At 41.6% G+C, this 25,340-nt stretch overlaps 1 protein-coding gene across 7 annotated transcripts in view; it reads right to left on the bottom strand.

Moving 5' to 3' along the window:
• The window catches only part of ABLIM2 (actin binding LIM protein family member 2), a 56,730-nt gene that overhangs the window by 17,862 nt on the left and 13,528 nt on the right, over positions 1–25,340 (bottom strand). For 2 of the 7 annotated variants that reach the window (XR_013842681.1, XM_079991603.1), the window contains exons 4-14: positions 24,380–24,489; positions 21,981–22,107; positions 19,726–19,819; positions 18,856–18,943; positions 17,945–18,003; positions 14,685–14,768; positions 13,698–13,844; positions 12,076–12,196; positions 10,356–10,454; positions 3,200–3,301; positions 1,678–1,731 (exon numbers count right to left, since the gene is read on the bottom strand). Coding sequence is in view for 1 of the 7 variants with exons in the window: in XM_079991603.1 (XP_079847729.1) it covers positions 1,678–1,731; positions 3,200–3,301; positions 10,356–10,454; positions 12,076–12,196; positions 13,698–13,844; positions 14,685–14,768; positions 17,945–18,003; positions 18,856–18,943; positions 19,726–19,819; positions 21,981–22,107; positions 24,380–24,489 (1,085 nt within the window). In the remaining 6 variants the exon portion in view is untranslated. The remainder of the gene's footprint in view (positions 1–1,677; positions 1,732–3,199; positions 3,302–10,355; positions 10,455–12,075; positions 12,197–13,697; positions 13,845–14,684; positions 14,769–17,944; positions 18,004–18,855; positions 18,944–19,725; positions 19,820–21,980; positions 22,108–24,379; positions 24,490–25,340) is intronic. The other 5 variants (XR_013842684.1, XR_013842686.1, XR_013842683.1 and 2 more) reach the window with 5 other exon arrangements.

A 25,340-nucleotide genomic window follows, 5' to 3' on the forward strand; every position in this document is an offset into this window, starting at 1 on the left:
TCCACCAATATTTTTCTACATTAGTTAGAAATGCTGCTGACATCTCTGTCTTTACAAATCTGATGGTTCCAAGCCACTAATCCATTGAACTTGAAAGATAATACATTGTTATCTTTTGTACTATATGTATCTTCATATGTACCTGAGACATGCTCCCCCTTCATGTGCATGATTGATTTTGGAATAATCTGATGTGCATCTTTCCTGATCAAAGTTACCAGTTAGCTCCACAAGATCCGTTACAGCTTCAAGAGATCCACAAAAACAACGGGTTGTCCTGAGGCACAGGAACAACAAAAACATCCTTTCATCGCCTTCCTATTAGGGGCTCCAGGGCTTGAAGAAGGACTTTGTGACCTGACTGAGAGGCCTGCCTGAGGAAGTTATCCAAAACCCTGCGTGACACCATCTCTTTCTACACATCGCTGGGACTAGTGGTGTGGCATTTGTCTCTGAATTGGCCATATAATGAACCCAGCTTCCAGCAGTGATCAGGATACTTAAGTTGGAGGCTATGGTCTCACCGGCTATGCTAGGTTCCTGACTGGTGATCAAAGGGAGCCTCAGGTTCCCTCATGGTGCTTTCATGGGCCAGAGGATCCGAGTGCCTCCCACGCTACCGAACCAACCCCAAGAGCACAGGAAATGCACCAGGAAGAAAACACATGGAACACAGGGGAAGTGCCCATCTTTAGACCAGAGGCCTGGCCTAGTTCTCCACAAGGAAGCAAGGCTAGAAGAGGCAGACTGGAGGAGAGATGCTTAAGAGGCCTCCATTCAGTTTCAACCCCGGCCAGAGCAAGTTGCTTGCTAGCACCTCTCCATAATGCTGCCCTGTCACGATTTCAGCTCACAGCCTTACCTCTAACAACTGACTTCCAGGACCCAGAGCTGGAGAACAACATCACCCTGTTTCAGATGCAAAGGCAGAGGGAGTGGTGAGCACCATGGCATCCAGCTCTGCCTTTGGCCTAGGCTCATTTGTCCCAGTATCTGAAATAAACCTATATATGTACCTTCCCTGCCAGCACACATTCATTTCTTTGAGAGCTACTGACCCTGACACTTTCCTTGTCACCTTTTTTCAGCCTCTCAACGGTTTTGTCAACAGCAGCATTTGTTGACAGTCATTTCCCCAATTGTTTTCACTTCCTCATGCGTGCCACATGATTTATTTATTTTTTTACACTTTAATCCCCATTAAGATGTTTGAAGATGTTTCTAGGCAAACCCTAAACTGCATTCTGTAGCAGAGAATTGCTAAGAATTGGCAGCAGAAACAGGAATTAAAAGGCAATTTACGGTGCCATGACTGTAAAATATTTTACAGCAGGCACTGTTAAGAGAAAAGAGGGAAATATAAGCCAACAATCCAGGTTAATCCCGCTAACAATGTACTGTACTGTTTTGCAAAAAGCACAAACAAACAAACAAAACCACCCTTGGAGGTGTAGGACACAATAGTGATGGATCTTTGGGAGACCAGCACCAGTGTCCAAGATTGCCCAGTAACAAAGAAGTAAGATCCCGTCTGCCTGGACATATACATTCATGCAACCGGAATAGTGATAGGAACAAATGAGCAGAGAGTGGTGGCACACACTCAGAGGTAAACATGCATAAGGAGGGAAAAGGACCTGGCTAGACCACACGGCAGCAGAGAAAAGCAGACTGTACCATGCTGTCTGTAGATAGGGGGTTTCCTATAGATGTTATCTTTTATTCCAGTGTCTGAGAAGAAGGAAAGAAAAAGAAGAAGACCCAAACAGTAAGCAAGCGGTTGAAATATGCTTCCTCTTTATCAAATACCTCCACCACCACCCCAGATATTGAGTAATGTATTGCTTAATTTTGAGCATATAAATAAATGAGACATTAGCATTGGCTTGGTTCCTAACTTGTTGCTGTGTTCATGGAAGGAGATTTGCACTCCTCGAAGGACTCCCTGTGTATACAGATTCCCTGACCATGGAGCAAAAAGTTAGGAATCAACTCAGGAACAGATTTATTTATACGTGCAACCTTTCTGCAGTGTACTTAAGATGGCTGAGCAATGAATGCTCAATTCTTTCATATTTCTTTTTATGATAAAATGCATTTTTAAAAAATGGGCCATGTGGCTGAAATGTTCCCATATTCCTAATGTGGCTAAAGCCTTGTTCAGCTGTTAAAACTCACATGTAAAACCAAGATGTGAACAGACTCACTCCCAACGTCATACAGACCGTGCATACAACATGAATATCTGCAAGGAGGTATCATGCGAAAGCTTCTATCTGGATTGTTCAGACTTCCAGATTGTATGGAAAGTATACACAATACAATGTAAATATCTGGGAGACATGTCATCTGATATACTTTTGTAAGAGTTACTCATTCCTTTAAGACAATTTAAAAGATTTAGCTATCTTTATGGTATCCAGTTCAGCCAGCCAGCATTAACATATAAATTACCAGCTCTGATCAATTTTTTCCAAACTTTTTTTTGCAGTAGCTTTAAGTCCTTAAAAAAAAAGTTTGTCAGAGTCCTAAGTGACTCAGGGTTCCAGATGCCTCCCAGCTGATGTCCATGCTATATGTGAGGATGTGAGAGGGAGAAGCTACTCTTGTGCATATAGCATGAGACGGATTAGTCAACACAGCTCCCTCTCTGCTCATGCGATGGTTTTACACACAAGTATAAGGCCTGAACAGGGCTTGGGGCTAAACTAGATGTGATGCATGAGATCTGATTGTTTTCTGTGTTTAAAGGTTGCCATGTCAGGCCCAGTTTGAAATATTAAAGGCCAAACTAGAGATTATTTGAGCTCTCCCAACCAGAGATCTCCCAAAATTCTTTTCACTTTGTTCTTTGTGAACAAAGCGAGTGTGAATTAAATCAGGGAAGCTACGTGGTAAGAAAAGGCATCCCAGTGCTGCTGCCCCAATAAAAATTGGATTACAGATGCTTGCAAGCAAAGGAAAAGATGGCTTGGATAGCAAAGGAAAATATTCCAGTTTGGCTCTTAATTTGATGGCCTAGAAAATTGTTGTTAATATATGGAAATTAAGATTTGTATATTAGGCATAAAATGCAATTAAGTGTAGCATTAAATATTTTTGGTTTATATAAAAATAAAATTTGTTTGTCTATTGTTTATACACGCAAGCATTACAGATGATGGCAATTAAAGATTAGGACAAAGCAATGAATGCCTACCTGGGACATGGAAATGTCTAGGTGCTTGCTGATATAGCGATGATGAAGATTTGCTGTCTGAGCACATGGATAAGCTTGGAGTGCTTCGACCACTTTCGCTGCCTCCAAGAGGAAGAGCAAAACAAAAACAAAAAGCATATAAAAGAAAAAAAGGCAAGCAAAATAGAGATAAATTCAAGCATAAAAGAAAAGCTTTTTCAAATGACTTCTTAATCCAACATTTTCTTTTAAAAAAACAACAACAACCAACAATGGCTTAGGAAGCCCCAAATTATTTCAAACATCCCAGCAGCTTCTCATTCTGTATCTGCAATACTGCACTATGGCTCAAATCTTAAAACCTATATAGGAAAGTATTTAAGATTTTGTACTATGCTATGCAGTAGGGTAGGAAATGGCTTCACTAAAAGTTTAGCCCAACATCATTTGCACCACATACAGATCTTATCATCAGAGTTGCATCCTCTCCCAAAACGTACTGGGGTGGACCATATCAGCCCCCATGAATGTATGAAGCTAGCTGAGTGACAACTATTCAAACTAGTGGTGGCTCCCTAAACTCTCAAAGAAGGAGTTAGTCTGGGTCAAACATCTTGGAAGTAAGGGCTTGTCCACACTTTCATCTGACCTGAGTTTTCACTGGATTCTAGATCAGTTTCTTATCCCTGCTCTGAACCCACCACCCACTTGATCCTGTTAAAGCTGCAGCATAATTGCTGAGGTGAAGAAATTCCTTACTGAGCTGCAGAGCAAATTCACAAAGCATCAGTGAAGCATTTACTGAAGCTGGTAGGCAATGCATGCATGAGGCAAAGCTATCAGTGCTTATTAGAATAAGAAGGAAGATAAATTAAGAAATAACTGGACAAGGTTAAACCTTTGTGTAAAACCCTGAGAGTACTATAGTCTGAATGATTAGCTCCCATTATAGCCTTCACCTTTTTCGATGAGCTCCCAGCTTTTCCCTCTTACCTCTCTTTTTTCTAGCCCCCACCCCTAAATCCTGGCCCCACCCACCTTTATGTACGACAGGTAGTTTTATAGGGGCTTCCTACTTGCCGTCTCGCCTAGGATTATTTTATATGGATATACGCTTCTTAGGTTTGTTACAAATTCCTTCCTGTTTATTACGTAAAAAAGGAATGCATTTTTAAAGTAAATTTTATTAACACTGTCTTAACTGAAACAGTGGGTTTATTCTCTGCAAAATATTTTGTCTGCATTTTGATATTGCTTTTTGCCTGGCACCGGACATGATATTTTTCTCTTTTTAATGGTTCAGACTGAAAGGCCTCTCTTGTGACATTTGTTTTGAATTCTTTGAACCTGAAGTAAACAGACACGTGTAAATATATCAAAAATTGTCTCATTTCCACATATTGTTCCTCCATCTCCTTGCAGTTAATTAACTGCTTTTTCATAGAATAGTACAATATTACAGTTTTGTAAACAATGTAATGAACAGCTACACCCCAACAACTTTATTTACAAAACTGGAATTTTCTTATGTCACAGCTTTTGGGGGAACTGCTTTCAGTATGGGAAATCCAGTTCACAGAAAGTCTCATGACACACATAGCTACAGGCTAGATTTGCTAAAGCAAATCTTCAGAGTGTGGGGACACAGCTTTGCTGATGTAACTGGTCATAAATTCTACTTTGTCTCCCCAATAATCCCCTCTCGACCCTCTGATCTCCACACATACATGTGTGTGTTGTATTATCAAGTCACAGATATATAATGCCATATTCCAGGTATTAGGATGTAAAATGTATTATTTATTATGTATACATTCATTTCCTCTTTTCTTTCAAATCATCTTGTAACATGAACCAATTATCAGTGGCATTTTTTATGGCATTATAAAATAGCTGAGGAAACAAAAAAGTTCAAAAAAAGGGGGCGAGAAATCTAAGCTATTATTAAACAACCGAAAGCTGAATGGACATTCTAAATCCTACGCAACTGATGCTAATTTGGAGAAACCACTTTAGCATGGAAATAATGGGAGAACAATTATGAAAATTTATTGTCCCTAATTAATAATGAAATTTATTTGGGAGAGGACGTAGCACCTCGGGACTGGCCAAAGTTTTGTGGGCAGTCTGGAAGGACATAACCCTAGCTGTTGCCGAATCATTTATAGCTCCCCCCTCTCAACCTGTAATCCCCCCCACCAGCTCTTTGAGGGGTTGGATTTGGTTCCCATTTCAATCCATTCTCCATCAAGGAGCTGTTTTCAGGTTCCTTATTGAGGGCATTCACAGAGCACTGGCCTCTGTGCGTACTCTCTGTTGGCTCAGAGCCACTGTGACAGTCTTCCACAACCCGGTGCCCTCCAGATGTTTCAGAGTGCAATTCCCATCAGCCCCAAGCAGCATGTCCATGTGGGAGGAGGGTAATGGGAGCTGTGGTCCAAAACATCTGGGCACCAAGTTGGCAAAGGCTGCAGTGTAGGTCAGTGAGTTTATAAAGAGATGCGCCTCTTTCTAGATATACAGCCTATCAAATTTATCCAATTTCTGCTTTGGCCAGGGGACCTGCCACTTTTCCAATGAACATGAATTATATCTGTAAGATAGGAAAATCAGCCTTGGGTCAATTTTACTTCTATGGCTGAAGGGCAGAGTAGGGAGAAAGCTTGTAAAATTTGCTTCTGCTTTTTCCATCCTTTGCATAGGGACGAGATTTCATTTCATTTATTTTGGAGTTCTTCCTTTTGCCAATTTGATGCCACTTAAAACACAAGGGAGCATACGGTAATACGCTAATACCTCACTTTTATAAATAAATGGATGCTTTACTAGGAAAAGCGAGAGACAGAGAACCTGCTACCAGTACTGTGCAATGTGCAGCTGCAGCAGCAGAGTGTTGAGCATGCATTAGGAAACTTTCTAAGTTCACACAAACTCCTGAAGCCCTTCTGCGTCTACCCATAGGGAATTCATTGTGTGTCAAGAGTTAGGTATTTCAAGGCAGATGCAGGTGATATACAAAGGGTTTCTTAAAGGATTCTGCATACTAGTTCACAAGTAAATATATAAATTTAGGTACCTACTGTGTTCCTTTAATTTTGGAGCAACTGAATAACTAACTAACTCTCCTTAAAATGTAGAGAGTTAAAAGTTCTACATCCACCTCCAAGCAATGTAGGAAGATCCGGCCCCACCTTGGATCAGTATAAAAGGCCCAGGAGAAAGTAGAGATAAAGTCTTCTATATTAGCTTTCATTCTGTTTCTTTATGTCTCTCCTTGCCCTCCCTCCCTAACTCCCTTTTCTGGTTGCTATGGACACTGATATCTATAAACGTCTTAGGATGCTTGAATATGATGTAACTCAGAATGGTTTGGGAGGATTCACAGTTTACTCCCTCATTTACTCACATTTGCCTTTCCTCCACTCTTTCTAGGCATGGTCTGCGATTTAAAGCTCCATGTCCGAGGGTCCCTTTTTTGATCCAGAGTTCTCCCTGGGGAAAAACGCTCTTTAAAGTTCTGTCTGCAGCAAACTCAAATTGGTGTTTGCTCCAATTCAACTTTACAGAGCAGATTTTTGTGGGGAAAGCTCAGGCCAAAAACAAAAAACAAAACCACTTTGGCATGGAATATTGAAAGGGTAGACCTCTGCCTGGCAAGAGCAGAGCAAAAGGTAAGAGGGAATAGGCCTGTAGTTAAGTAGGAGTGCTGAGGGACGTTTAGGATGATAGATGCAAAAGGGCTAGGCTTTATTAGTGTTTATTTCTTTGTGGGGCATATTTTCTGTAATATTTCCATCCAATTCTTTATTTCCTTCATTTGTTTTTATTATTTCTTTACCCACAGTCCTAGCACTGGACATCTGCGTTGACCTTTGGGGATCTATTTGCTTTGTTTTCTATGTCTCTGCTGTTGCTGTGTGGATTGTGCTTCAATAAACTGCTTCAGTTGCAATTTTGTGTGTGTTATCTTTTCTACTAATTTAGCTTTACCCACCAGGACGCAATTTCAAAGGCAGGAATTTTACAGCCAGTAGGGGGTGGTAGCCACTGTCTTACTTGAGAGTGCAGTTCAGGGGCACCTGTGAGGTGGGTACTAAATGTGCCCTTGGGCGAGATGGTCCTGTTCATTCACTCTCACATGAATGTCCCAATCTGGTCACTTTGTTCCCTATGTGCATGGCCTCACTTTCAAAGACCTACCATGGTGATGAATGGGAAGGATGTGGCTCTGGGTAGGAAAATATTGCACCTTCATCCTCTGGTGACTTGTGTCATTTGAAAGTCAGATATTGCCCCACTTTTCCTGTGGCATGTAATGGCATCCATTTACTGCGACCCACAGATCTCAAATTTGGGCCAGGCCTTAGCTGCACAGCTTCACCTTTGCATCCTGTCTGCATTGTTTCTCCTGATTCGGTTTCTTGGTGTGATGCTACAATGAGATACTGAAGCATGACCACATGTGTGTGCATGAACACAAACATCTTCTCAAATCCCTGGCATGCATAAACCGCAGCATTGACTCCCCCTTGTTTCCTATTTGTGTATATGAGATGAAGTATGAATATTCATCACATCAATTATACTACATTCAGATTAGATTCCCACCCCCTCTTCAGCTTAATGTAATGAGCAAAAAGGAAAAGGCCAGACTTTCCACAAGAGTACCCCCACAGACAAATGAGAGGGAAGGGTGACCCTATTTTTGTATTCCTGGTCCTCACTCAAGCTCACAAGAGGGATTTGCTAAAAACTAAAGGGGGGGGGAGCTTTCCTTTGGGTGCTGGAGTGTCAGAAATGCACCACATTTAAACCTACAACTGTTTTCAGAAACTGCCCTGGGGAATTATACTGATGGGCAGTCCAGAAATACTTTCAACAGCACAAAACCAGGCGTCTTTATTCCTTTTGCTATCTGGGTGTAATGGTAGTGCTGATTCTGCGCCCATGAACAAGAAACTTCTGTATTTCTCTTTGCCACCATATCTCGGTCAGTAATTAGTTGCAAACTAGAGGAAAGCAGCACTATTTGACTAGGTCTTTGTGAAGCTGTCTTGGATCATTTCGAGGGAAGATTTTAGGATCTCTGATCTGCAGCATCTCAGAGATGGATCTGATCTTGTACTTGTCGGTCACCTACAACTTAGGGCTTCTAGAGTGCAGCAGGTAATTGTGACTGATGGTATTTGTGGGACCCTAAGCCTTTAATTAAAAATTAGAGTAGGACGTGCCTGCCTGAAATCTTCCTGCATCTGCTTTAGTCCATTCCTATACAGCAGGGGTCAGCAAGGTTTATCTTGCCTGGGCCAGATTGGTCTCACAGAGATCCCTCCGTGGGCTGGATTGCGCGCTTGCCCGCAATTTTTGGCGTCTGCGTAGACGCGATTTTCAGCACTGCAGAAGCGAGTCTCTGCCACACTGTGCCGGTTTAGCAAACAACCTCCGCAGGCCGCTTCCAGCCCATGGGCCTTAGGTTGCTGACCCCTGCTATACAGCAACTTTTGAGTGCTGGAGGGTATTTGTGATTTTGTTCCCAGGAAAATTGCCCTCTCCCCTCCCCGTTACTTAACAGTTGAACTGGGAACCCTCCTGGGCCTAAGAACTGTACCCCTTTGCGGGCAATGCTGCAAGGCCTTCAAACCAGTGTGGGGCCGGAGGCAAAGGGAGAAGGGTAGTGTATGTTACTCTTACCTTTGTACAGTAGGCTACATTCCAGCCATGCAAAGTCAGAGGTTTCCACATCTCTCCACAACACACACATCTCTCCATCCAGGCAAGCAAGAGGCATCATCATCACAGTTCAAGGACACATTCCAGTCAGGCAACAGCAGACGAGGGCATTGGGCATGTGGGGTGTTGCCACCACCCTGACCCACATGCTCCGGAAAGCAGCAGCTGGGAAGCCAGCTTCGTGGCATCACTCAAGCCACTCCAGATGAGGCCTGGAGACCACATCCAGCCCTGCATGAGGCTCCTCATCCTTGAGTTGAACAAACCTATTCGTTTTACTTGGATTACTACTTTGAAATTAGAGTCTGCCACTTGGACTGCTACTTCCCGAAGACAGTAAGAGGTTAACGTCCACAAATTCATTGTGTGCAGACGTGCAGAACAGCACAAAGCCTCGAGTCTCATGAAGTCGTCTACGCTGAAAAATGTGCCAAACTGACAAGAGTGTGCTTCTAGAAGAAAGAGGCTCAAATATTTGTGGTAGGTTGCCAAGAAGGCCACGGAATACATTCCTTAAAATGAAACTTCACCAACTTTTAGCTGAAGGGTTAGGTTCATCTCACAAGATAATAGTACTGCTCTAATGCACAACAAAGAAACTCGTCTTCACTCAAGATTTAAAAATTCAGCGTATCAGAATATGACAAGCATGTTAGGCTGCTTTTATCTACCGATTAGTGGAATACGGTACAAATTTCATACATTGATAAGAGTTAAGCTTTTTCCCCTAAAAACAGCTATTTTCTTTCCTGTTTCTTATGCCATTTCACTTATTGTTGCCTTTTTAAGCTTTCCATTGTATTTTATATTATCAATAAAATTAGCAATTTTGTGGAAGAAATAATGTTTTATTAAACACCTCCAATGTTTTAACTATTTAGGTAATACACAGGAGAAAATGATTCTAAAGATTTCCTCAGCACATATTTCCTGCTTGCCCTCTCTCTACACAAACACACACAAACACACTCACATACACACAGAATCAATCAAAGCTTTTGTGAAATATTGCAAGATGTTCCCAATTTTATACACAGTACACATCTCGGGAGATCAAACCCAAATGATACAAGGCCTAAGGTTATAAACTAATGAACTGGAAATTAGAAAGAAGGGAGACTGGATACCTGTCCAAAAGGAAGGTAGGGAAAAATAATTTTGGGTAGATATTTGATTTAGCCATTCATATTTCCATGGGCTTTGTACATTTGATGTGACAAAAAAATAAAAATAAACAAGTTTGTAAATGTCTGTAATATTGTGAAGTTAAATAATTTTGCCCTCAGTAATCATTCAGTACCCACAGAAGAAAAGATTTATAGCAAGAAATAGCAACAAAAGTTAGAGAGAGAAAATTATCTATTAGAGAGACATGCAAACACAACAGCAAAACACACTTGGAGATGTCTACAGTAACCACATCACAAATGGCATTCCTGGGCCTTACCTTTGAAGAAAGGGATGTAATGATGTCTGAATGTAGATGTAAGGCTTGTGTGTTGGGGCAGGGAGATGCAGCTACTGGTACCAAGAGTCTGAGTACCAGCTAGGGGGCAACAGAAAGTTAAATGAAAATAAACTCCTTCATTTGCTTACTGAAAGCTACAAAACACTCACAGCAATGACACCTTTTCAATTTAGGAAAACTGTCATACTAATAATGCAAAAGTTTGTTTGCACTAGGATGGATTGGGATGAGTTGAGGAGGAATAGCAGTGAAGCCAGAAGCGCAACATCTCTTGAGAAGCAGGAAACTCTGTTCTAAGACTTGGAAGTAGTGAACTCATTTCAATGAACCGAGAGTGTACCACAGTTCAGACTGTGTTACAGCAGGAGCTGTGTGAGGAAAATCACCCCTACCCTGCTAAGCCGTTGTTCTGCCTACGTTTGGGAGGAGTGGGTCTGGACAGTCTTTGACTCCTCTGCCAAGGCATCACCCATTTCCCAGATGGGCAACTCAGCATCCACACCCAGGTATGTAACTTTGAAAGCTATCTATACAGGACACAATTTGTGTTGCTTGTAACACATAATTTTTTATTTAGGGCTGGGGAAACGGGGACTGCCCACCTGCCTACAGTCTGGAACCACAGTTGTTATTTCACTTCCAGATAGAAGCAGAAGAGCGACTACTGGGAGGGCTGCTAAATCATCCATGTGTGGAAGCACCTTTAATTTGTCTCAACAGGAGTTTGCTTCCAAGCCTCAGAAGGGAAAATACCATTCTCTTTCCTATAGCAATGGCACAACTGTATTTGGAGTACAGTGGTACCTCAGGTTAAGTACTTAATTCCTTCCGGAGGTGCATACTTAACCTGAAACTGTTCTTAACCTGAAGCACCACTTTAGCTAATGGGGCCTTCCGCTGCTGCTGCACCGCCGGAGCACAATTTCTGTTCTCATCCTGAAGCAAAGTTCTTAACCTGAAGCACTATTTGTGGGTTAGCGGAGTTTGTAACCTGAAGCGTATGTAACCCGAGGTACCACTGTATTAGGTTCATTTCTGGAGATCAGAGTTCAAAAATTATCTTTTCCGGACTGGGTATATTGTCGGAGGGTCTTGGTGGTGCTTACCCAACATATTTTACCTGGTCCTTTCAAGTGACATTATTATTATTGCTAGAGGTGGATTTTTCTTGTCTTCTGGATGACAAATACATCCTACTGAAAACATTAAGCTTCTCCCACTTCCCTGAAAGGATAATAGTGCACCTGGAGGTTCTCGTAGTGGAACCCTGAATCATTTAATCCAGTGAGGACTGACTTTGTGTAGGAGGAGGATGCGGAGTGAACATGTTCTTTGGGGAGAGCCGCTACCAAAGGAGGGGGGCTGCTTAATATTCTAGAAGTCTTCTAGAAGACTTCCATAAATCCCTCATTGCTCACGTGAGTGTGCAGGCCTTGTTACTGTGGCCCAATGATGCCATTCTTCAACGGCTGCATGAAGGTTACATCCCATGGATTTTGAAGTGTGTGAGCTTAATGCTCTCAGGATGGCAGTATTTGACAAAATATAAACACCTTGTAATAAATTTTAGAGTGATCCTGAAATTGCAGTTACTTCTGTGCAAGGTACATCTAAAAAGGAAGACTGTCTCCTCTTCCACAGGTCAAAGGTGAGCAGGAAAGCCATGGGAGTCTGTAAAGGAAAGCTGCTCGTCAGTTACCTGGTCGGCTGTAATTCTGAGGAGAGTGAGAGGTTGGGGTGTTGCGGCCGTAGCCAAGTGAGCCAGTAGAACTAGGGCTGGATATCCTGTACTGCTTGAAAGAACGGTCATCTTGGTCACCCTAAGGATGAGAGAGGGAACTCATCAGGGCAGAAAAAACATGAACACTCAAGAAGCTTACAATCAACCACATTTTGCACTCATGCGGTCCAAACTTCAGGTTTCCCAATTATGTTTCTTATTCAGTTCCAAAGACACAAAAGCGACGCTAAAAAAAAACAAACCACCTAGACTTTGTCACACAATCTCTACTACCCTGGTACCTAGATGAAAAAAATGCTGTAGATTAAATAAATTCACAAAACATTGTAACTGCACTGATATAAACAGGGATGGCTACACACAGCCTGTGGGATGCATCCAAGAGGTTTTCTATGCTTTCTCATGATCCCCTCATTTTGTGTGTGTTTTTCTTACTTAACAGCTGACTTTGTGAAGCCCTTTCTATGTCCCTCCTCCCATATTTTATTGTTCTCCCTTATTTATACAAGAAGCAATGTTCAGCAATCTCACCCATCTCCCACAGAAGCACCAAACATTAATTACGTTGCATTGCATTGATCTTTTAAGTCCTTTCAATTTTAAACAAAGGCACCACCCCACAAATCAATGTTGCTTATGTAATAAAGAGCTGGTGAAATTCCTAGATGGGAGATGCGGGTGTGCAACCTCACATGTCACCATAAGCTCCTTAGAGGAAATGTGGGATGTGTGTATCTCAGAATAAACATACAACCTAGGTCTGCTGCGGCTTTGTGTTGGGAATTTGTGACGATTATAAAACAACCCACTCTGTTTTCCTAATGAATGAGGCATGATGGAATGAAATGAAGAGTGTTTTAAGACAAACTTTGTATTTTATAAAAGTGTTATTTTACATACTGACAACTGTTTGAGGTTATTATATGTGGGGGACAAATATACTGTCAGGATATGAATACAACGCAGCTGCAAACTGGCAGCTCGGTGTTGACATCACATGATGGGTCTAACTGTGGGAAAGAATGTTCCCGGAAGTTCACAGAATTTACAAGGCTTTGTTCTGTGTGTAATATGAGACCTTCCTGTTGCGTATTAAAGGAAGTCTGTGTCACTTGCTCGGAGAAGTCTGAACTGATCGGACATGTTTTCTGTACAGCTGAACAGTCAGAAATAAACGAGATGTAAATAGACTTTCTGACTATCTCTTTTCTCTTGCTGGTATGCAAGGAGGGAGGGGGTGTGCATCTTCCTCGCTGGGAGATGCGGGGATGCCAGCCAAGGAGATCACCGGTAAACAAGCCCCGGGAGCCTGGGAGAGTTGCCAGCCTCTCCCGAGGGGGCTAGTTTTCCAACATATACATGGATGACATGAAGATGAAAGATGCTGAAAGACAGAAGAGAATCTACAAAGCAAAAAGAGCTGCCTATATACAGCCACCAATATCATATCACGTGTGTAACAAAAACATGAATTTATTTTGGCTTGGTAACAGATTTTGAAGTGGAATTTAGCAAGGGATACTTCTTAACTATGACATGCATGTATACAATCTTTCACACAAAAATGGCTCACACATTACCTCCCCGTAACTATGTCTGTCATCTGTCAAATAGCTGATATATGGAGAATAGGAGATCATATCTGGACGGTCTATGTTATAGATAGCTTTATCCTTAGGAAGAGCAGCCAAATCTCTGTAATCAAGGATTTCAACTCCAAGTTTTGCCTAAGAAATAGAGGGAAAAACAGCTGTGAAGAGGCAGCTTAGAAAACAAGTATCACAACACGTTTGATACTGAGAACGTAAGGAAATTTATGAGATACTCCAAAGTGGACAATTTCATCAATTTTCTCTTCAGTTGCTATGGTACAACTAAAGAGTTACGCTTGAATTGTTGGTCTCTGTCTTTGAAATGTTTCTATAAAGCCACTGAGGAACAGCATAGAGAGGCATAGTGTGGTGTCACCAGTATACCGATAGCACCCACTTTGTGTTTTTCCTTTTCTACTGATCCGGGATAACTATTGAGAGACTGAGTCATTGCCTAGAAACTGATGTTGTCTAGATGGGAATAACAAGCAATTATGACAGTCAAAAACAGAAACTATGATGGTCAGAGACCTGCTTGATTGTATTTCTGTAGACAGACACAGTAATAATATCTGCATATTATTGTTTCTTAATACAGTGGTACCTTGCAAGACGAATGCCTCGTAAGACGAAAGAGTTTTTCGTTTTTTGAGTTGCTTCGCAAGACGAATTTCCCTATGGGCTTGCTTCGCAAGACAAAAACGTCTTGCAAGTTTGTTTCCTTTTTCTTGAAACCGTGCATTCAGGGGGTGCCTTTTTTGAGGTTTTTGAAGACTTTGGTGATCTTTGAAGCTTTTCCAAAATCCGTGCTTCGCAAGACGAAAAAAATCGCAAGACAAAAAAACTCGCAGAACGAATTAATTTCGTCTTGCGAGGTACCACTGTATTTGCTTTCAAAACTAATTCCCTCCTGTCTGCTCTTCATTGCTATCAATTATTTTCTTAGTAATTTCCCCCTGTAATGAATGTACTTACATAAATCACTCGACTTGGGGAACCTGAAGTATTTGAAGCAGGTACTGAAATTATACTCTCAGATGATGTTCTAGTTTCCTGGAACTGAAAACATGTAAGATGAGTATTGTTGAGTAATTATTAAAGGAAAACATAAAATAAAATGTTTTGTACTTCAATTCAAAAAGTAACAGTTTGAAAACCCCTGCCCTGCTGAAAATTATTTATCTGCACAAGCCTAGAATTTGAGTTTAGCATTTCATCCCAGTTCTGAGTTTCAATAAAACTGCAATGTAATGCTAAACTGAAATTTTGTTGTGGGAAATATATGGTCCCCCAATTGTTGTGGGCCCAAACCCCCATTATCCCCAGTCAGCACTGGCCGTGCCAATGAATGGGGGCAGTTGAGTCCAGCAACATCTAGAGGGCCACAGCTCTCCCACCCCTGGTTTAAAGCAATTGTGTATATACATATAGGTAAGGGTGTAAATGACCCCTGGACAGTTAAGTCCAGTCAAAGGCAACTATGGGGTGTGGCGCTCATCTCGCTTTCAGGCCGAGGGAGTCGGCGTTGGTCCACAGACAGCTTTCCGGGTCATGTGGCCAGCATGACTAAACCACTTCTGGTGCAACGGAACACCATGATGGAAGCCAGAGTACATGGAAACACCATTTACCTTCCCGCTGCAACAGTACCTATTTATCTACTTGCACTCTGACGTGCTTTCAAACTGCTAGGTTGGCAGGAGCTGGGACAGAGCAACCCCATCGCAGGGATTTGAACCGCTGGCCTTCCAATTGGCAACCCCAAGGGGCTCAGTGGTTTAGACCACAGCACCACCTGCTCCCACTACACACCCACCCTTCCATTTAGATGGAGAACCCTTTTACTGGTTTGTTATTCATGTGCTATTGCTTATCATAATTCCTTAGTTCAGCACTGCTGTAATACATGTTACTGGGCCATTTTGCAAACTCCTCCTTTCCATGCTAGCAGGTTAATTGTGCAGATGTTTCCTCCTCCTCCTTTTCTTCATGTGGGGGTGTGATAATTTGGGAAATCATTTGCTGATTTAGGATATTTATCCATTACTGAAAAGATGTGATCTTAGCTTTGGAAAATGAAAACTACCGATTTTTTTCCAATATTGTGTTCAGTTCTGTCTGCCTGGAAGTGAGGTAACCTACTGTCCATGCAGGAATGCTTTCACTCTTACTTGTTGAGGGAACTCTTAACAGAGCCATTTAATACTGGCAGCCTGACAGGAGTTAGACCTGGCCTCTTGCTTTATCCTGAACATATTAGGTAAATACTCAATTGCTTCAGAATTGTAAGGTTTTTTTGATAGTGTAAGTGGTTATCATAATAATAACAATAGTATCCCACCCATCTAACTGGGTTGCCCTAGTCACTCTCAGCGGCTTTCAACAAATACAGTGGTACCTCTGGATGCAAACGGGATCCGTTCTGGAGCCTTGTTCACATCCTGAAGCGAACGCAACCTGCGTCTGCGCGTGTCGCGATTCGCGGCTTCCGTGCATGTGCATGACTTCATTTTAAGTGTCTGCGCATGCGCGAGCGATGAAACCCGGAAGTAATGCATTACTTGCAGAGCGCAACCTGAAAATGCTCAACCCAAAGCTACTTCAACCCGAGGTATTGAGGCATCTAATCATAGCCTGCATTTTTATTAAGGCTTGATCAGGGCCTGTATTTTAAAATGAGCTTAAAGATCTTCAAATGTTTCATGCCAGGCAGAAGAGCAGCTGCCTAAGAACCTTGGCAATGTTTTTCCTCCTAGACAAGGGGCCCCCCCTGATTTATAGCAGAAAACAATTCTCAAAGTCGTAAAAAGGGAATTACAGGCTGACAGCCAAGGTTACACTGACCCTACATATTACAGAAGATAAAAAAAGAGATAAACATAATTAAGAGTGGGTAAATAGTAAAATAAAACCATGTGCCTCCCATTAAACTTGAGCCATATTTTCCTAAGGTTCAAAGGTCAAGAGCAATGGAAAAGCATCTAGCTGGCAGAAAGGAAGAGAGTATTTTGGGAAGTCTTTTTCTAAAGTTGTTTCTTTCTTAAACTGAGATCCTTTTAAGATTTCTTTTCCTTTTAAAAGGTTATTTATGTTATGTATTAAATATATTGGCTTAAATGTAATTATGCAAAGGAATTAGAAGCTAAGAAATGTTAAATCCTTATGCTAGATTCTTATTTCATATAGTTGGAAGAGATCACAGGGGCCATCAGCCACCAGCCCAGCCCCCCTTGCTAAGCAGGAAACATCATTTAGAGCACACATATTGTTGTCAAGCTTTTGTTTAGAGACCTCCAAAGGAAGGAGATCTTTCAATGATGATCCTTGACATCTGTTTAAGATAAAAATTTAAGATTAACCATCTGTTTTGGAGGGCAATAGGGCGAGGTGAGCTGGTAATTAAGGTTCCTTGTTGAGACACATGTAAGATATATTACTACTTATTTGTCATTTATAGATAGAAGAATATATAGCTTTTTGTTTCCCATAAAAGGACAGAAGGAAATGGGTGTATCTTTTGTGATTGGTTCTAGCAAACAACCAATAGGAATTTCAACCAGGCTGATTGGACAGAGGCAGCCACAGGAGGAGCAAGGGGGCTGGATTAAAGAAATATAAGTGCTGGCCAGAATGGCAAGAGGCCAGGCCAGAGCTTGGTAACCATATACCACTGTGCCTCATATTTATTTGTCTGACAAATAAATTATTATTTTAATTTCTCTATTGCTGCGTTGAATATTTCATTCCAGCTAAGCGTTAACCACAAGCAGGGTGCTACAGTATGACTGTATAGAAGCATAATAAAACATTCAACATTGAAAACTTCATGATACAGGGCTGCCTTCAGGTGTCTTCTAAATGATGTCTATTTACTCATTTCCTTGACATCTAATGGGAGGGCATTCCACAGTGTGGGTGCCACCACCGGGAAGGCCCTCAGAGCTAGACCTCAGTGTCCAGGCGACGGAGGTGGAGACGCTGCTCCAGATATACAAGTATTTTATTTCTAAAACATTTCAAAAATTATTTCCCTCACCATTCTGAAATATTTAATAAGTGATCTCTTTCTAATGGAAAACTTAACAGAAAAAACCCCTCAACTGCACCCCCCTGCATTTCCCCCTAAAATTCACAGGTTGATTTCTGACATACAGAATTGCAGAGGCTAAAGAATTCTAATAGCCTGGTTCTTTATGACAATCAATGGAGCACATTTGAACTGGGAAGGGTTTTACCTTGGCTTTTTCTTCAGCTTTGGCTGCCTGTCTGCAGGCGGGATGCCAGATGGAAGCCCCTGAAAATAAAGAGTCAGCACTCTAGTTAATTCTTGATATTTCTAACAGTTTCCCCCGAAATGCTCTATTTACTGGTGAGAGAGAGAGAGAAAGGGCTCATTCACATTTCTGTTTGTTCCATGGTTTTTTCCATTTGTCCCATGGTTTAAAGTCACAAGTCCAGGAGGTTTTGTTCCCTTGCTTTCCCAATGAAAACCCGCTGAATTGCAACAAATGTCAACCCACAGAAAACCTGATTGATGTTTGTTCCGATTCAGCAGTAAACAAGGTTTTTTTTTCAGGGAAAGCAGTGGGTCAAAAGAAAATCCTCTTGGACTGTGTCTAGACACCACGGGATAAATGCATGTCTAGATGAGTCCAGATTGAGAGAAAAAGATTGTGCAAAGCCATGCTTTATATGTGAAGTGCTTTAGTTTAGAGGAGGTATGGTAAAAAACATATGTGATATGTTCAAGACACAATGCTTTAAAAATGGCTAAAATCAAGATCAGATTAACCAGCATACTAAATTAGATGCAGAATTAGTGGTGACTCCTCCTACTCTAGTTGAATTCTTTAAGCAATTCCAAGTGTAGACAACGTAGCTATCATTTTACACTACCCATAGCTCAATACATAAACGGGTGTACAGACATCACAAAGCTACAGATAAGCAACCATATTTTCAACTGCAAACATTTCTTTAAAAATGCTGCATCTTGGAAATTTACATCTCCTCTAAACCAAGACCACAGTGCTCTGCCTATCATAGCAAATCCACAATAAAAACAAAACCAGTTACAACAATGCTAGCTGTTTCTCTATGAATAAAGCTCAGCAGTGCCAGTGATTCCAATCTGCTTTTCCTTTACCTTGAAGATACATCTCTTCTCCTTCTGCAAACATCTGGTTGCACTTGATACACAGTGCACAAGTTGGGTGATAGTGTTTTTCTCCAGCCTGTTGGGAGACAAAAGAGAATAAAGATGAAGGTGTTTGCAATTACTACATCCAGATCACTCTGTAGTTCAGACGAGGATAAAGGAGGGGGTGCTAGTTAAAGTAGTCACCTCCACTTCAACCTATGAAACTGAAAGAGTATGTCATGTGTAATCCCCAGTGAAGCATGCAAGTCATTTATTTTAATTTTATTTTAATTTTATTTTTTTAGAAGAAGAGTTTGGATTTGCTATCCCGCTTTATCACTACCCGAAGGAGTCTCAAAGCGGCTGACATTCTCCTTTCCCTTCCCCCCCCACAACAAACAGTGGGGCTGAGAGACTTCAGAGAAGTGTAACTAGCCCAAGGTCACCCAGCAGCTGCATGTGGAGGAGCGGAGACGCGAACCCGGTTCCCCAGATTACAAGTTCACCGCTCTTAACCACTACACCACACTGGCTCTCTCAGGCAAGTCATTTTAAAGTAGGCATTTGAGCAAGTTGATGCTTGAGGGGTAAGGAAATACGACTTTCCGGAAAGCGAGTGTCAAAGCCTGACAAAATATCAGTGTTTCAGTTCTTGTAACTCAAGCTTCCTCAACCTCAGCCCTCCAGATGTTTTGAGACTACAATTCCCATCATCCCTGACCACTGGTCCTGCTAGCTAGGGATCATGGGAGTTGTAGGCCAATAACATCTGGAGGGCCGAGGTTGATGAAGCCTGTTGTAACTCATGAATCAAAGGTTAGTTCTCAGGGAGTTTCTTCTTAGGACACAGACATTAAGGGCAGAGAGTTGCCTTACCTCCAGAACTCTTCCTGTGATGTACTTTTCACAATTGTCACATCTTATTCCAAATTTAGCATGATAGTCCATTTCACAATATGGAACACCATCTCTAGAAGAAAGACGATATTCATGGATCATTTCAACTACAAATGTCCAAACTGATGATTTAGTTGGAACATTTTATAATTGTATATATAGGGATTCCTAGCAGTTCCCTAGGTGTGGCTCAGTTGATAAGAAGCAAAGTTATGTGTCCCAGGTTGATTTAATAACACCATGCCATGAAATAAACTGCCCAACTTTTCTGCGGCACATTATTATGCATAATGAATCAATTAATCTACTGGCGATTAACTGTTCAGCTGTGAGGGTTGTAAAGTAACCTTTTACCGTATACTTCAAATGCATTAATGCACTGCACTGGCTCAATACTTTGGGTGGTATCCAATGCTAATTATTCACAGATTAGACCCATTCAAGTTAATGGACAGGAGTATAAGATATCACCCACATTTCCTTTGCCCATTTATTTATTTATTTATTTATTTATTTATTTATTCATTCCTTCCTTCTTCTTCTTCTTCTTCTTCTTCTTCTTCTTCTGTCCTGTCGCTTCCCCTGGGAAAACCTGTTGTTTACAACTGAATCATGACAAAGCTCCAGCAGGTTTCCTGGGGGAAGCAATGGGACAAAACTAAAATCTTTCAGACCCATTGCTAGATTTCTAGAAGTGTAGATGAGCCCTAACTTAGGTTCCTTAAGGGTGAGTAAGACTTAGTTGAATACAACTGTAAGCAATGCAACCACTAGTTTGTGACACTGCTCCTTATAGCATCCTAGTCTTTTTGAAGAAAGCTGTAGTCATTTTATCTCCTGCCTCCTGGGCCAGACCATCTTAATGTGTTTCTCACGCAGTTACAAAGACCGATGATCACAACTTCACCAGGTAATGAAAGTGACAAATAAGGAAAAAGCTGCTGTGTCAGCAACAGGGCTAAAAGCTGAGCCCTACTCAAGTCAATACATAAATGCCCTACATGCAAGAAATACATGATCTAGGGCAGGTATAGGCAAACTTGGTCCTCCAGATGTTTTGGGACTACAACTCCCATCACCCCTAGCTAACAGGACCAGTGGTCAGGGATGATGGGAGTTGTAGTCCCCAAACATCTAGAGGGCAGAGTTTGCCTATGCCTGATCTAGGGCAAGTGAGACTCCACCGGAATCCCAAGTCTGAATTCATTTTCCAGCTGCTGGATGGAATACATGGCAAAGGTGGTAGCAATTCTATGTATTGCTGCCATTTTACCCTCCCATTCTAAATGCCACATTTGTAAAAGGGCACTGATCAACTGGAAGATGTCTAGGGGAGAGTAACCAAGAAGATGAGGGGTCTATGATGAATGATTAGAGTTGGATGTGTTTAGCCTGGAGAAGGAGATATTAAGGAGAAAGATGAGAGCTGTCTTCAGATAGCTGAAGGGCTGTCATTCAGAAAATAGGGTAGGTCTGTTCTGTTGTTCCTGATGGCAGGACTAGACCTAATGAGTGGAAATTGTGGGGAAGAAACTGCTTGGGAGATGGTGGGCTCTCCTCTGTTGGAGGTGCTTAAGCAGAGGCTGGTCAGCCACCGGTCAGGTAACCTGTAGTTACGTCCTGCATTGTACGTCCTGCATTGACTAAGGGGTTGGTACATGCCTGACAAGGTCCCTTCCAATTCTGCAATTGTCAGGTTGGTGCTGATCACTTAGCTAGAAAAAGGTGTACTAAGGCAGGATTGGATGCCTCGTTCTGTCAGGTCTTGATGATACAAACTAGGTCAACCTCTTCATCCAGGACCATGTCCTGGATTAAAGCTGTTTTATTAATAACTGACCTGGCATTTAGCAGCAGCAGCTGTAGGTAGGGTGGGTGGGGAGTTAACATGGCATTGAGAGATTCTGGAGCTAGCTTCCCCATTCAGTTGTGAGTAGGCAAGCCAGCAGGTAGGATGTGTACACTGTGAAAGCCACGCAAGTCTCTGGAATAGGGTAAAAACATTCAAATAGTCACAAAATTATGGGAAGTCCAAGGCATGTTAAGAAATGACAGAGGAAATCAGGCAAGTGTTCCATGAAACTTAGTGTGTCCTTTGTTCACTAGGCCTGCCTAGTGAAAAGCGTTTGACATTCCACAGAGTCACACATCACAACATGCCAACAAAACACATTTTGACAATATAGCACTGAAAAGTGTCTTAAGAGAAGGTGGATCCACTCTATCCAACATACTTGCTGATATATTCAGCATTCAGAAGTTTGCCACATATCTTGCACTTAAAACAGGACAAGTGCCAGTGTTTGTCCAAAGCAACCAAAGACTGTCCATTTTTTATTTCAGAGCCACAATTCCCACAATCTGTAAAAAAAGAAGAAGGCACAAATGACTTTGAAATGTAAGCAATATATTTTATGAGTCATTTAAGAGGCTGTAGAAAAACAAATGCATCCCCTGGGTTTTGGGCATGTACTCAGGATACACAGCCATGGCCAGGTTTTAGAACAATGATAAATACTAGGGTATTTCGGAAATTTAAGGAAAAATATACAAGCACGTTATATCTCTAAATTCTGCCCCCATTCAAATTGATAGTTGTATTTTGCTCGTAGGATGCAAGCATTTTGTCTAGTTTTACTATTTGGGCATTTCTTTGCCAGAGAGAAATGAAGACGTGACTTCACTGATTCTTTCCATCTTTCTAATGCTTCTATTTAACAGCCTGGATTTGGGAGACAGGGATTTGTGCTGTGTCTTTTGCAGATTTATTTCTAACACATTCACTCACGTGTGCTCAGCCCAGCTAAAACCAAGAGAGGCTTCACTTGCTTTGCCGCCCACTTCTTACTTGCGTCAGCAGCTTGCCTGCCTTGAGCAAATATGGTTTGCATTATCTAATTTATGTTTGGCATTTTAAAATGAATTTTCAATACAAATAATAAAACACCGGATTAAATAAAAGCTATGCAAAGAACTGCAACATCCTGAAATTTCCAAAACACATTAAAAACAAGTTAATTTTTCAACAAATTTATCCATATGTATCCATAAAGAGATTTTTTAAAGAAAAAAGCCTATTTTGTCTACCTTCTACATTTATTCCAAACTAATCAGAGAATAGTGATGCTGCAGCTGGGGCGTAGGGGCCACAATGAAAAGTTTTTGCAGCTGTCAAAAAACAGCTGCTATTTCAACATCATATTTAAAGTAATGTTACCTTTGTAGGTTCAAAAGGTATAAAATGCCCATCATTCATGAATTAAACTAAAGTGCTCTCTTCAAAATCCTGCATGACAGGGCAGAACCAAATATGCGCTAACATCTCCAGCATATATCCCAGAAAGACAGATAAATACAATAAAATCTATGATGAAGCCAGGTACCCCTATATTTCAAAAACTTATACTATAATGCTGATGCAGCCAGTCTTGTTAATGTGTTAATACAGATCCAAGGCCATTCTTGATACGATGTGTTGTGCCTTTTTTGAAATATAAAACACACACAACTGAGGGTGTGTGTGTAGCAGATTGTTGGGCTTAAGACTCAAATCACTCCTTAGTGGCAGAACTTGACATGGGCCCTGCCATTATCTCTCAGCTAAAGGTTGCTGTGTTGAGGGAGAAAGAGAGGGGGGGCGAGGGGAGAACCACATTTGCCCCCCTAAGCTATTTGGAGGAAAAGTAGGGGAAGAAAAGTAATAAATAAATGAATAGTTTAGATAAAAGATGAAAGTTCTAAGACTCCCAGTTTCATTTTACCATTGATTTTTTTTGTTTATACAAATAATGCTGACATCAATATTCACAAATATTCAAACTTTAACAGAAATTCACATTTTGCCACAGAAGATTTATTAACTTTATCCGTTAAGATTTGAGACATCTCTTGATTGCTTTGATCTTGTCATGTCATGCATGAAACCATATAGATTGCAAAACAGTGTTGCATGGCATCAAAAGCTATCAGATATCATTGCATGTCAATGGTTAAATCCTGTCAAAAGCTAAATATTCCAGCTGCAACATATTATCAAATAAAAGGTAAAGGTAAAGGTACCCCTGCCCATACGGGCCAGTCTTGACAGACTCTGGGGTTGTGCGCCCATCTCACTTAAGAGGCCAGGGGCCAGCGCTGTCCGGAGACACTTCCGGGTCACGTGGCCAGCGTGACATCGCTGCTCTGGCAAGCCAGAGCCGCACACGGAAACGCCGTTTACCTTCCCGCTGGTAAGCGGTTCCTATTTATCTACTTGCACCCGGAGGTGCTTTCGAACTGCTAGGTTGGCAGGCGCTGGGACCGAGCAGCGGGAGCGCACCCCGCCGCAGGGATTCGAACCGCCGACCTTTCGATCGGCAAGTCCTAGGCGCTGAGGCCTTAACCCACAGCGCCACCTGCGTCCCATATTATCAAATACTAGCTACCAAATATTAACTACTGAAATCAAAGCACTGGATATGAAATAGAGAAATCAAATATTTGATGAATAGTCAGTTAATATTAAAATATTCAGAGCACATTCATGGAACTATTTAACATGAAACTGGAGACTGAAGAAATGAATATTAGCGAAATTTGGGTGAAAACCATTTTTCAAAAGCTCATTCATATAATTTTTTTAATCTGCTCTTACTTCGGAGGACTGGAAAATTGCTGTTGCTTCCAGCAGGTGGCAGAGAGCATTTCTGACAGATACAGTCTTTGCCATTGAAAGTTACGCGGTCCCCAGGAGGAAAAGGTTGCCTGCAGAAAAAGAAATCAAATGCATTAGAAAATGAAGAACCTTGCAATGTTTCAACTGCATTTCTATTTTTATAAAAGGGACTCCTTTACTTAGTTTCAGCTCTTTTATCATTCATTTCCAGCTGGCAAATCTGACCAGTGACTTGAAACTCAGCATTTAAGAGGCGTCATTGAAGAAGAATGCTTACTTCCCTCTGGGAAAGAACTGAGGTACCATAGCAGCTTAAAAAATATTCTTCTCAAAATACACATCATCCTTTCGCAGAGCTTTTTTCTGAAACAAGAAATGGACTGATAACAGAACATACAAACCAAGGCATACTGGGTTGAACTGGCTGCATGAGCCACATCCCAGCAAAATATACAAGAGCCACATTGCAGTTCAGCCTCTGTTGCCAATGCATCTCCACCCTAGCAAACACTCGCTCCACAGATGCTCCTACCTCACTCTCCATCCTGCAACGGAAGGATTCTGTTTGTTCCTTCTCCCTCATCTAAGGGCCCATCCACATCTGCATTTGTCACATGATTTCTACTATTATGCATCAGGGGTCTGAGAGGGTTCCCTTCCCCCGCCCTTGGGGTCCCACCACTTTCCCCAGGAAAAGTGCTGCCTATTGCTGAACTGGAACAGACACCTAACTGTGGAAAACCAAAATGAAAATTTGTTCCTCATCTGAACTGGTCCTAAAATAGATCCTGATGTGTTTTCCTGGGAACTGTGTTGGGGGAAGTACTGACTCATTTTCTATACGTCAAAATGATTGTTTTCGGATTCTCTGGTTTTTTCCAATCATGTGCTTTTCTGATTATCTGGTCTTCCAATTCTCTGACTCTTTTCCACAGGTGGG

This window comes from Podarcis cretensis, assembly GCF_951804945.1.
Source record: "Podarcis cretensis genome assembly, chromosome: 9".
In the NCBI taxonomy this organism is placed as follows: domain Eukaryota; kingdom Metazoa; phylum Chordata; class Lepidosauria; order Squamata; family Lacertidae; genus Podarcis; species Podarcis cretensis.